The sequence below is a fragment of the Saprolegnia parasitica genome (genome assembly GCF_000151545.1).
Source record: "Saprolegnia parasitica CBS 223.65 unplaced genomic scaffold supercont2.128, whole genome shotgun sequence".
NCBI lineage: Eukaryota > Oomycota > Saprolegniomycetes > Saprolegniales > Saprolegniaceae > Saprolegnia > Saprolegnia parasitica.
In genome coordinates this window covers 26,992-39,572 of record NW_012156522.1, presented here as the reverse complement: position 1 = coordinate 39,572, position 12,581 = coordinate 26,992, and the positions used below count along the sequence as shown (strand labels likewise).

At 60.5% G+C, this 12,581-nt stretch overlaps 4 protein-coding genes across 4 annotated transcripts; 1 reads left to right on the top strand and 3 right to left on the bottom strand.

Annotated features, from left to right (window-relative positions):
* Positions 1-87: 87 nt before the first annotated feature.
* SPRG_14443 (hypothetical protein) lies at positions 88-1,314 on the bottom strand (the record flags this gene model as incomplete). Its single annotated transcript, XM_012353587.1, has 1 exon — positions 88-1,314. One exon carries the CDS (start codon positions 1,312-1,314, stop codon positions 88-90), a length of 1,227 nt encoding a protein of 408 aa, XP_012208977.1.
* A 52-nt stretch (positions 1,315-1,366) lies between these two features.
* Positions 1,367-6,127, bottom strand: SPRG_14442 (hypothetical protein; the record flags this gene model as incomplete). The annotated part of the gene is made up of 4 exons (XM_012353586.1): positions 5,292-6,127; positions 4,206-5,239; positions 2,927-4,159; positions 1,367-2,878 (listed from the first exon to the last, which is right to left on the bottom strand). Exons 1-4 carry the CDS (start codon positions 6,106-6,108, stop codon positions 1,367-1,369), a joined length of 4,596 nt encoding a protein of 1,531 aa, XP_012208976.1. The 5' UTR covers positions 6,109-6,127.
* Positions 6,128-7,052: 925 nt separating this feature from the next.
* On the bottom strand, positions 7,053-8,955 carry SPRG_14441 (hypothetical protein; the record flags this gene model as incomplete). Its single annotated transcript, XM_012353585.1, has 2 exons — positions 7,053-7,857; positions 7,937-8,955. 2 exons carry the CDS (start codon positions 8,953-8,955, stop codon positions 7,053-7,055), a joined length of 1,824 nt encoding a protein of 607 aa, XP_012208975.1.
* A 1,928-nt stretch (positions 8,956-10,883) lies between these two features.
* Positions 10,884-12,467, top strand: SPRG_14440 (hypothetical protein). Its single transcript, XM_012353584.1, has one exon. The coding sequence runs from the start codon at positions 10,910-10,912 to the stop codon at positions 12,386-12,388; it is 1,479 nt and encodes a 492-aa protein (XP_012208974.1). The 5' UTR covers positions 10,884-10,909; the 3' UTR covers positions 12,389-12,467.
* The last annotated feature ends 114 nt before the right edge of the window (positions 12,468-12,581 follow it).

Genomic DNA, 12,581 nt, shown 5'->3' with positions numbered 1-12,581 from the left:
GTCCAGTAACGCGGGCCAAATGAAGTTGGCACTCGATGAAAAGGTAGAGTCGCTTTGGGTTGTCAATGGGTCGTACTAGTGGAAAGGTTAAATGAGCTGCTGTTTCTTCTTGCTTCGCCGCGTCCGACGGCCACTCGGCGCCTCGTCGTCGCTGTTGTCGCTCTCGGCCTCTTTCTCGTAATCGTCTTCGTCGGCGAGGAGCGCATCGGCTTCGTTGTAGAACCGCTTGCGCTTGGCCTTGGCCTTGGCGCCGCGCTTGACCTTCTTGGCGAGCGGCTTGTCGTCGTCGTCGTCGTCGTCGACAGCGACCACTTCAACGCTCGCACGGCGACCGCGCTTCTTGGCCGACCGCGCGATCGGTGCGTCTTCGTCGTCGTCGTCGTCTTGGACCGAGTGGTCGTCGTCGTCATCGCTGACGCCTTCGACGATCGCGCCGCGGTCGTCCGAAAGGTGCTCCGAGCAGATCATCATGGTCGTAGACAGCCGGAGGATGCGCATACCGCGCATGCACGACTCGTGAAACGCCTGCGCGCAGTGGGCGCAGCTCACGACCGGCGACTTCTTCTTCGTCTTGGTGCAGCCGTGGCAATAGTGGCTCGGGCACCGGAACCGCTTCTTCCCGACCCACTCGACCTTGGCGTGCTCCAGGACGCACGTCGTGTGGTAAAAGCGACCGCACTTGGCCATCGAGCACTGCGTCACGCCGTTCTCAGCGCCCATTTTGCCAACCTTGCCGCAACACATGCACATGTGCTTGCCAGCCGTGCAGTCGGGGCAAAGCCACTTGGCGCCCGACGGCTCGGCCTTGAGACCGACGCACTCCATATGGAACGACCGGTGGCACGGACCGTCGCAGAGCAGAATGAGGCCGCCGTCGCCACAGAGCGCGCAAATATCGCCGCTCGGAAGCTCGACGATCGGACCCGCCGGCATTTGCCGCTTGAGCGTCGTCGACTCGGACTTCTTGCCGCCGAGGCTCTTTCGTCGGCTGCTGGTTGGTGCCGCCACCGGTGCGGCCGGCGTCGCGCGGCAGCTGCGGACGCGGGACTTGACGAGCGACTCCATGTACGCTTCGGCCACCTTGCGCTGGTCAGTGTTGAACGCGTCCTTGAGCTTGAGGATCTTTTGGAGCACGGCGATTGCAATGTCGTACTCGTGGCCGGACGACCGCTTGTCCCAGACGTCCTTGGTGCTGCCGCCGCGGCTCGTGTCGGCCACAATGCGGTCCATCGCGTGGCCGAGGTTGGTCATAAACTTGGCTTTGGTCTGGCGCGACGCGAGCGCCGAGCCGTCGTCGAGCTTGAGGCTCAGCATCTCAATCGAGATTTGGCCTTGCGCGAGCACTTTTCCCAAAAATGCGGGTCGTTCACGTCGGCGGTCGAGCCTTCGGCAAAAACGACGATCGGTCAAACACAATGCCAGTCTTCTTCTTCGGGGCCGACGCACTCGCTGCCTCGTCCTCGTCCTTGGCGACCTCGTTCGTCACGACCCGCGTGTTCTCCTTCAAGATGGTCTCAATGTCCCGCTCGACAAACGATTTCGACGCGTCGTCGTCGTCGTCCAAGAGGCCGTACGCGCCCTTCTTGAGGAGCTCGACGAGCACTTCGGCCGACGGGCGCTCGATCGCATGCGCTTCGCTAAACGACCCGGTACCCAGCACCGCGTGCTCGAGGCCCAGCTTCCGCGACGCGCGGTCAAACATCTGGCTCTCATACGTGTTGCGCGTCACGAGCCGGTAGATCTTGACCGACTTTTTCTGACCAATGCGGTGGCAGCGCGACTGGGCTTGGAGGTCGTTTTGCGGGTTCCAGTCCGAGTCAAAGATGATGACCGTGTCGGCGGCAATCAAGTTGATACCGACGCCGCCGGCCTTGGTCGAGAGGAGAAACACAAACGACTTGGAGTTCTTCTTGGAGAAGCGATCGATCGCCGCTTGGCGCGCGCTGCCGCTCGTCGAGCCGTCGAGGCGCTCGCATGGCATGTGCTCTTGCTCGCAGTAGCGCTCGAGGAGGTCGAGTTGCCGGATAAACTGCGAGAAAATAAGCACCTTGTGGCCCTCGGCGCGGAGCTTCGGTAGGAGCTTGCTCACGAGCACGAGCTTCCCGCTGGCCTGGATCGTCATGTTCATAATGTCGGCCGGGTCAGGCGAGACACCGAGCGACTCGAGCTCGCGCTCTTCGACGCCCTTGATCAAGAACGGGTGGTTGCAGCACTTGCGCAGCTGCAGCTGGAGGTTGTTGAGCGTCGGGAGGCTGTTTTTCGATCCGAGGTACAAGAACGACCGGTTCCGCTCGTAAATCGCGCGGTAGTACTGTTTCTGGAGCATCGTGAGCTCGACTTGGATGATGGTCTCTTCCTTTGGCGGAATGCTCTTCTCGACGTCTTCCTTCACGCGGCGCAGTAGGTACGGCGCAATCATCTTCTGGAGCTCCGTCACCTGCTCCTGCGACTGGAGCCGGCCGTACTTTTCGATGAAGGACTCCATGCTGTCGAAAATGACGGGCTCCAGAAAGTTGAGCAGCACCCAGAGCTCCTGCGTGTTGTTCTGGAGCGGCGTGCCCGTCAAGAGGAGCTTCCGATCGACGTTCAGCGCGCGCATCTGCTTGAGGACGCGCGACCCCGCGCTCTTGAGCCGGTGCGCTTCGTCGACAGCGACGAGGCGCCAATGGATCGTCTCAAACTCTTCAAAGTCAGCGAGGACCGTCTCGAACGTTGTGAGGAGTACGTTGAACTTGAAGACGCTCTTGGTCGTCGGCATGTTGGGGTAGTACCACGTCAGCGATCGAATGAGCGTGCGGAGGTCCTTGCCCGTGTACTTGTTGTTGCGCTCGCCGACGTCATGGTACACGCACACATTCATGTCGGTCCAGTCTTCAATCTACACGAAGATAAGACTTTTCAAACTCCAAGTTGGGAATGGGACGACCTCGCGCCGCCAGTGCTGCAGCGTTGAGAGCGGTACGACAATGAGGAACGGACCGCGAATGTCCTCTTCGGTGCGCAAATGCTCAATGAACGAGACAACTTGGACTGTCTTGCCGAGACCCATCTCGTCGGCCAAGAGACACGACCGCTTGGCCTTCCAGCACGAGATCATCCAGTTGAGGCCGTCGACCTGGTAGCTGCGGAGCGTGCGCCCGCCCTTGAACGTCGGCGACTGCTCGTACGGGACAAACTCGGTCGGCGCCGCAATCGTCGCGACCGCCTTGCGCTTCGTCGGCAAAAAGCTTGCAAAATGCTCGTGCGGGTCCAGCGTGCCCTTCATAATGCCTGCCAGCACATGCTGCATGGGGCCATTCGGCGCCGCGTAGTTTTCCAGTGCCGGACGCGACTTGGGGCGCAAAAGCGGGTTCGAAACACGGACCACCGGCAGCAGCGAGAGATACGAGAACGGCACGTACGGCGACGGTGGCGTCGTGCCCAAAAGCGGTGAGTCGTTCTCGTCGACCTGCGGCGGCAGCGTGATGAAGCGGCGCTCGATCGTTTTGGGCGCGCACGGCATCGGAAAGATGTGGGCTGGTCGGAGCGTGTGAAAAGTAAAGAGCACGTAGCTCTTCGACTCGGAGATGAGCGCCACGACGCTCGTAAAGGGTAGCTGCGCCGTCTGCCGGTTGTTGACGCCGACGAGGATGTCGCCGGGTGCAATGACGCCCGTGGCTTCCGCCGCGCCCATCATGCCGTTGGCGAGGTGCTGGAAGCCGAGCACGCGCGCGCAGCCGTCGTCCGAGAGGCCGAGACGCATACCGAGGCCGCCGTCGGCCTTTGGCACGGCCACAAAGTACTCGGTGTAGCGCTGGTGCGGCCCAAACGTGTCCATCTTGAAGTTGCTAAACGTCATCGGGTCAATCATCTGCGTCGGTGCCTTCTTGACCTTGGGCTTGGGCACCTCGAGCGTGATGGGATACCCGAGCGCGAGGTGCTCGACCATGCCGGCGAGGACCGAGCTCACAACATCGTCGACGGCTTCGTGCTTGCTCGTGTCGTCGTCCTCGTCGTCTTCCTCGTCGCTCGAATCATCAGCATTGTCGTTGCTGCCGGGTGCCGACTGGAAGAGCTGCGAGTACGCCGGCATCTGAATCGGGACGCGCTCGTCGTCGTCGTCGTCGTCATCGTCGTCATCGGACGAGTCGTCTGCATCCGAGTAGTCGGCGTCGTCTTCCTTGGTCCGCGCCGTCGACGCGAAATGTTCCTTCTTTAGCACGTACGCCAGCGCGGCGGCGCCACACTTTTTTGAGCACCGTGTGGTCCGGCGCGTGGTTGTGCAAAAGGCAGTGGAAGGCGAAGAGCTGCGCCTTGATCTGCTCCATCTGCTTCAGGTTGCGGTACTCGGCCGAGCCGTACGGTGCGTCCGCAGACTCGACGTGCCACTCGCGACTGCACGGGCCGTCGTGGTCGGCGCCGAGCGTGCAGAACCGGTCGGCGGCGCAGTTGCTGCTCTTCGTCGGCCCGCTGCTGACGACCGCGTTGTGCTTGCCGCAGCACGGCAGCTGGCACGTCGTCTGCAGAATCTCCTTCTCGGTCGGGACCTTGTTGGCCTTGAAGTAGCGCACGATTTGCTCGTCGTCGCCAATGTCCTGGGCCCGCTCCCACGTCGCGCACCGGATTGAGAGACCGCGCCACTGCACGAGGAACATGGTATTGTTGCCAAAGAGCCGCGTGCTCTGATGCCGCGTGTCCTCCGTGCGCGCGTCGCTGTCCAGTGTAAAATTGGTGTCGACGGCGATCGCGGCCGTGAGCACGTGCGGGATCGAAGCGAGGGCCGCAGACGCGCTGGCCTCGTCGCCTTTCGGAAGCACCATGGCCTCGTACGTCATGCGAAGCTCACAGTACGGACAGAACCACTCGCCGTCCGGCGTCGCCTCGAGCGGCGGATCCAAGCACGCGAGATGGATCTCATTGTCGCAGCGGTCGCAGACAAGGAGCGCGTCGTCGTCGTCGCCGTCGACGCTCTTGCAGACCGAGCACCCCGGCTCCCACGGCTCCCACGAGTTGAGCGCGCGCGTGTCGTGGACTTCGCCGTGGAACTGCGCGAGAATCTCAGCGTCTTCTTCGGCGTCGCCTGTCAACGGCAAAAGCTGCCATGCCGACGGGCAGATGATCCATTCAAAGAAGAGCTTCTCAAAGTCGGCCAAGAGACCTTTGGCGGCCTCCACGATCTCCGAGTCGTCGGCGTTGAACGCAATGCAGTTATTAAAGACGAGCCGGATGTCCGAGACCAAGAGGCCGTACGCGGAAGGACCTATGCATCCATACGTTAGATGATGCGCCACATGCGAGCACGCTCGACGAACCGACGTAGTAGTTGTCACGGGCAAGGCGCGTCTGGATCGTGCCGAGGTCCATGGGGTTGGCGATCGTATCCAAGTAGTCGGGCACTTGCTTGAGATTGACCGGCTCGAGGAACTCGGCCGCTGCTGGGTCGACCATGAGCCGCCGCAGAATACCAGCGCAGCGGTCCATGACAGTGGCGTTGTTCTGGATCAAGTAGACGTCCGTGACGCGCGGGTACTTGCGCGGGTACGCGATCGAGGCCCGGCGCTCGTCGAGCCGCTTCTCGACGTCTTCGTTCGTCACGCCTGTCTCGTGGTTCAAGATCGTCTCGACGGTCGCATTGCCAATGTCGAGATCGTCGACTTCGTCCGTGTCGGCGTACCCGTCCTTGGCGCACTTCTTGTCGTAGAGCTGGACCTTGTTGCGCTTAATGTAGCCGATCGGAAAGAACGCTTCGACCTCTTCGTACGTCAACCAGCGCATGTGCAAGTGCGAGAGCCCGGCAAACTTGCAGAGGTACTCGATCGCGCCCGTGCGCGAGTTGACGCGCCGGCCCAAGATGACGTCCAGGCAGAAATCCTTCTGGATCGTGTTCATCTCCGAGGCCATCGCAGCCGCGCGCGCCGCCTTGGTTGGCGCCACGTCGTCGTCGTCGTCGAGGTCCTCAAAGAGATCTTCCGCAAGCGCATCGTACGAGACGTTGTACTTGGCGCTCTTCCGGCGTCCGCGGCCACCCGCGACGGCGCCGGCGACCTCGGCCCCATCGTCGCGCTCCTTGAGGTCCTGCCGGAGCTCCTGAAGCTCCATCTGCGCCTCATTCCGCTTCCGTCCGCTCATCTTCGGCCGCAAAACTTCCGATGGTCCTAATTTGCCCTAAATTACCGTTGCCAACGCTGGCCCAGTCTCGCTCGCTGCACGCCCGCGGGCCATTTACGGCATTTCATTGGATAAAAAGACTCAATCGAGGCGTTTCATTGGTCCAATAGCGCGAAAACCCGCGGCCAGTCTTTTTAGCCAATCCGCGCGCGCCAAACACGGAACGCGCCGCCGCCTGGATTTTCGAACGTGCGCCTCAAATCAGGACACGACATCCGAAATTCACGCGCCATTTTCCCGCGCTCGCAGCACCCATCCTGCACGGCCTGCACGGCTTCCTTCCGACTGCGGGGCCACTGCCCTCTTCTCTCTGGCTATGCACCCAATGGCTTGGAGGTGTCGACGCACCTTGGTCGTTCGAGGCGCGTCGTGGGCTCGCAACGCCTTCCCGACTGCATTTCTGACGTGGCAAGATCGCACGCCACCACGCCACCACTTTCAAAGCCAATACAAGAGTCTCGCAGGGCGTACCAACTTTGAGAGGCAGCGCGACGTCGCGTCAAAGAATAGACAAGTTGTCTTTTCTTACGCAGCGGCGCCGGACGAGTGGACCCGGCGGTCCTTTCGAGTCGAAACCAGACACGACCTCGTGCGTCGACAGTGTTGAAGAGCAGTGCATGACGCCGATGACAGCAGCACAACGAGAAGAGCGCCATTATCGTGATCCCTCTCTCTGACCCGCCGCGACGCCTACCCCAGTCTCGACAGTCTTGTTCGTCCAGCGCCTACGTGAATGCATAGTTGATGCCTGCTACTCAGCATAGTTAGTACAGCCCAGCATGATACGGCAGCCCCATCCGCTTGCTTAGCTCGAAAAATTGCAGTCCCTGCGTCGCAAACAAAGGCATACAAGTATGGCGCCCGAGATGTAGAAAATATACGCGTAAATTAGGTAAAAAGACGGTTTAGCCTTTTGTGGTCGAAGCAAACTCGATGCGCGTCAAGAGGCCTTCGACATGCGTCTCGTAGTAGGGCCGCCACCGGTGCTCGTAGAGCCACTTGCTAAACCAGCCCCACTGCCAGTGCTGCAAATCGCCTTTGAAACCAAACTGGCGCGCGTCGAGCATCCACGGTACCATGACGCGCTTGGCTTGTTCGTTCAGCGCTTCTTCGATGGGCTTTTGGAGCTCGGCAAGGTACGTTCGGTGCGTGTACGCCACGGCGAGTGCGCTGCTCAAGTCGACTTCGTCCTTGTCAAGGTTGGCCAGCACGAGCCGCTCGACAGTCCCGAGGTACTCTGTGAGCTGAAGTAAGTACGTCGCCCAGAGCATCCCCGCCTTGCTCACGTCGCTTTCCTCTTCGTACGACCGGTTGTGAAAGTACTTGATTGCGTCGAGGACCGCGAGCGTCGCGTCGTACCCCTCCATCGTCACCGCGAGGCTCGTTGCGAGCGCCGGCTTGCGCTGGACAACCCGGGGCACAACGACCGTCCGCTTGATCTCGATCGCGGTCTTGACGAAAAGGGCAAACTCGGCGAACCAATCAAAGAAGAGGTCGACCTTCCAGCTCATGTGGAACGGAATGTAGTCGATCGAGATGAGCCGCCGAATGCGCACCAGCGCGTGTCGAAGCGCTTCGTGGGGCATCAAAAAGATCGCGTCGAACCACTGCAGCGTCTGCGCAGCCTGCTTTTGCTGCAGATACGGCGACAAAATGGCGTTTTCCCGCGCGCGCAAGTCGACGGGCGACGCGGTGCGGGCCAAATACGAGCTGTACACGGACGACGTGTGGTCGTTCGAGTTGGGGCCCGACATCGAAGCTCCGGCTTGGGCGACCATTCGCGTGGAACGGCGTTCGGAGCGGCGACGGTGGCGGCTTGAGGCCGTCGTCCATCGCCTCAACCTCGAGCGAGCACCGCGCAGCGTGTTCTTCGATCGGCGTCATCACGTACGGCTCGGACTCGGGCTTGGTGGACCCGGCCTTTTGCATCTGCACGCGCGCGAGCTCCATCGCATGGAGGTACGACTCGAGCTCGCCTTCGGTTTCCGACCGCGACGTCCAGACGCGCGACGCCCAGATATTGACATTGTCTTCGTACGACGAGTCGTCGTAGTAGAACGTCGGGTGTTGCTCCGACTGGCTCGACTCGTCGCCGCTCGCGCCACCGACCAGCGGCATCTTAAACGACGCTTCCGAGCTGTCGTCGTCACCCGCAAAATCAAAGTTGAAGAAAGGCTCTTCCAGTCCCGCGAGGAGCGTTGGCTCAAAGTTCGAGTTGAGCAGCGGCTCGGAAATCGTCTCCTTGTGCTTTGGTAAAAAGAGACTCTGGCGCCCCGACTCTTCCTCATAGTACATGTGGGACGACGACGCGGAGAGCGGCGGCGGCATGTCCGAGCTTGACGTCGAGCTAGAGAACACGCCATGCTGCGCAACGTCTGCAGACGGCCTTGAGAGAACGTGGTTGCCGTCGACAGTTGTCGGAACGCTTGACGTCGTACTCGACGGTGCGTTCGAGGTCGTGGCCCCGACGACGTCGGAGGTAGTGCCCGAGAGCACGACGTCGGAGGTGGTGCCCGAGAGCAGAGCACCCGAGAGTACATTGGAATCGGCGCTCAACGAAGCATCGTCCGAGGTGGACGTCGAGTTGGACGACGGCCCGTCCTGCGCTGGTGTCTCGGACTGGAACGACGAGAAGAGCGACGAGTTGTTGGATCGAATCGGAGCGTTCGCGCTCGCTTGGTACTGCGCCGACGTCGGGTAGATGAAAGCCCGAGGCGTCGCGTCGTGGCGAAAGAACGACGGCTCGGACGACGTCGGGCTCGCGATGAACGAGATCTCGAGGTCCGACTCGGCGGCGGCGTCGGTCATCATCGGATTCCGTTGGGAGAGGCGAAAAGACGACGACTGGCACACGCCAGACACGGTCGCGACCTGGCGACAGCTGCGAGACAGCGCTCTCGGTGTTCCATTCCTATAATATGCGCCCTGTTTCTTACATGTATATATATTCACTTGGATTGCGACATCCGCTATCCGTGCATGGACGTTCACCGACCACCGTCGGTCCAAAGCGGCGTCGCAGCCAAGTGCAGCCAGCTTGGTGGTGCGCACGCATGCCCTTGTTCGTTCGCCGGGCGGTTAGACAAACCCGAAGCCCTCGCAAGCGCGCCGAAGATGTCGTGTTCGTGTCCTTGAAGTTGATGAAATTACCGAGGCCAGGCGGTCGCGCTTTTTTCGCGTGACAAAGCCCAGTGAAAAGCAAGCGATTTGATTGGCTGGTGTGTTTCATACATACACGAGAGCGTGCCACGTACGCCGTCGCTGCAAGCCACGGCGCCCATCAATGACGGTGCGTCACCCGTGCGATCAGTCGTGCGCAGTTGCAACAAGCATTTTCACGTAGCTCGTCTCTTGTTACCACCTCGCAAGGCCTGAACCAGGATCTGAACGACGACTCTGTACAGTCGTAACGTTGTGACGGAAAAGGGACTTGGGGGGCTTGTCGCGCAATGCAAGCATCGCAGGAATGCAGCGCGAGTTTGTGACATACTCGACAAGAGGCACCATGAGAAGGTGCCGCCGCAGTGAGAGATACCATGGGTGCGAGCATGATGGCCGACACCCACGCATGTGTATTTGCTCGCATGTACGAATCCCAGTCGCAGACGCCTTGGTTCTCCTACGCCAGATGGGCGATGCCAAATGCAACTGCAATTGCGCGCGCTCATGCCTCGTGGGAGCGAATATCAGCTCCCAACATGGCTACCGTACCCGCGCGTACACAGTCCAGAAACGTTTATTCAAGGACCTAAGGATCAAACGAATGTCGAGGCTTGATCGGAACCACGTTGTTGCATACTTGCTTCTTTGCGACGCTGCAGGCACGACTTTTCCAACTCTCGCTGGAAGGACATCCGAAAATGTGTCCCGACTCAAAGAACGACCAGCACAACTGCGGTAGCCTACAGCCCTGTAGACCGTGAGTGCCGGTGCTGTCAATAGCTCCTGCTGCATCCGGCCGGTTTCGTGACGCTACCGCGAAGGCAACCCAAGCCCCACTGATCGACGATTGTTGTGTCGAGCCACCGTCCAGCACAAAGGTCCCTGTGATGATACCTCCTTGTCCAAGCATCTCCCACGCGCCTTTCGCCCGCGTAGTATGCGCCAGCAACACCCGTGATGGCATCGACCTGTCGCAAACGACACGATCTGCACCAAACCAGTGGGGCGTGATCACGCTCGCTCTACAATGCAAGAGCTAATGGGCTGCAACGCGCCTCGATGCAAGCTATAAATGTATGCATTGTATCCTTGGCACAAGCGTTCGATGCGTCTGTCCTTCGATACCGGTATGTGTCTCTTTGAGCAGCACCCCGAGCGTGTCTTGGCAATGGCTTGATGCTCAGCAACCTGCGATCCTCTTCGATATGCGCGTTGCTAGCGTTCCCGGGATGAATAGTGCCAATGGCACTGCTATTGAAAAAACATATAGCGTTTTCGATCGTCCAGACGCAGTCACGGGGTAGCTCCGTTCCATTGGACGCAACGCAAGCGTTCGCTTCAATGGCAGCAAATTCACAGCCGGCAACGAGCGGTCCGGCTGCTTGGAACGCCCTGGCTGGGCGTAGACGCTTCGACACTCGCCACTAGGTAGGGAGCGCTTGGCCAGCCTCGCCAAGAGAACGTGCTCGCGGTGTGGCGGGAATCGCTATCCGGATAGAGGTCGTTTGCGCATTGTGTGTATCCGGATACTCTGTTTGCGCGATCGCGCCAAGATCGTTTCCAATTCGATCAGATCTCAATTTGCCGTTTGACGTGGATCATGTCTTCGCCGTTCGCCGCGTCCACGGCCTTTGCCACCAACATCCAAGCCGTCGAAATGGCCGACCGCACCGAGCACATCCTGCCCGGCGGCCGCCACCTCTTTGGCCAGCTGCCCAAGGCCTTTGAAGGCGTCAAGCAGATCGGCGTCATTGGCTGGGGGTCGCAGGGTCCCGCGCAGGCCCAGAACCTCCGCGACTCGCTCGAAGGCACTGGCATCAACGTCAAGGTCGGTCTCCGCAACCACTCGAGCTCGGCCGAGAAAGCGCGCGCGGTGGGCTTTACCGAGGCTTCGAATTCGCTCGGCGAAATGTACGACGTGATCGCCGAGTCGGACATGGTGCTGCTTCTCACGAGTGACGCGGCGTGCGTGTCGCTCTACCCGACCTTCTTCCCATTGCTCAAGAAGGGCGCGACGCTCGGCCTCTCGCACGGCTACCTCCTCGGCCACCTCAACACGGTGCACGAGTCGTTCCCGAAGGATATCAACGTCGTCATGGTCGCGCCCAAGGGCATGGGCCCGAGTGTCCGCCGCCTCTACGTCCAAGGCAAGGAAGTCAACGGCGCCGGCATCAACGCCAGCGTCGCCATCCACCAGGACGTCAACGGTCGCGCGACCGACCACGCGCTCGGCTGGAGCGTCGCGCTCGGTTCGCCGTACTCGTTCTATACAACCTTGACGGACGAGTACAAGTCGGACATTTTTGGCGAGCGCGGGATCCTCCTCGGCGGCGTCCACGGTCTCATCGAGGCGCTCTTCCGCCGCTACATGGGCCAGGGCAAGTCGCCCGAAGACGCGTTCGTCCATGCGGCCGAGTGCATCACCGGTCCTCTCAACAACATCATTTCGCACCACGGTATCAAGGCCGTCGCCGACCAGTTCTCGGGCGAAGCCAAGTCGACCTTTGAAGACGCCTACGTGGCAGCCTATGGCCCGTGCCGCGACATCCTCGAGGAGATCTACGACGAAGTCGCGTCTGGCAACGAGATCAAGTCGGTCAACATGGCGGTCGCGCGCCATGACTCCTTTCCCATGGGCAAGCTCGACGGCACGTTCACGTGGAAGGTCGGCGAGAAGGTCCGCGCGGCGCGTATGCCGTCGCAGCTCGATCCGTTTACGAGCGGTGCGTACGTGGCCATGATGATGGCGCAGATCGACGTGCTCTTGGACCACGGCCACTGCTACTCGGAGGTCGCCAACGAGTCGGTGATCGAGTCGACCGACTCGCTCAACCCGTACATGCACGCGCGTGGCGTCGCGTACATGGTCGACAACTGCTCGACGACCGCGCGTCTCGGGAGCCGCAAGTGGGCGCCGCGCTTCGACTACATTTTGACTGAACAGGCCTTTGTCCACGTCGACAACAAGGAGCTGGCTGGCCGCGATGCGCGCTTGGAGGCGTTCCAATCGCACAACATCCACAAGGTGCTCGACAAGTGCTTGCAGCTGCGCCCGACCGTCGACATTGCGGTCGAGTAGGCACGTTAGCACCGTCTAGTTAGTATACATCAACTCAATTTATGGATCAGAGATACTCGAATGATAATAAATCCACTTTGAATGTTCCACCAAGGGCATCAAACAACAACCTTGGTTGAAGTTACAAGCCAAACCAATGGTCGTTGCTCATGCCCCAGCCCAAGGTAGAGCCTGACGAGAGACCGAGGAAGAG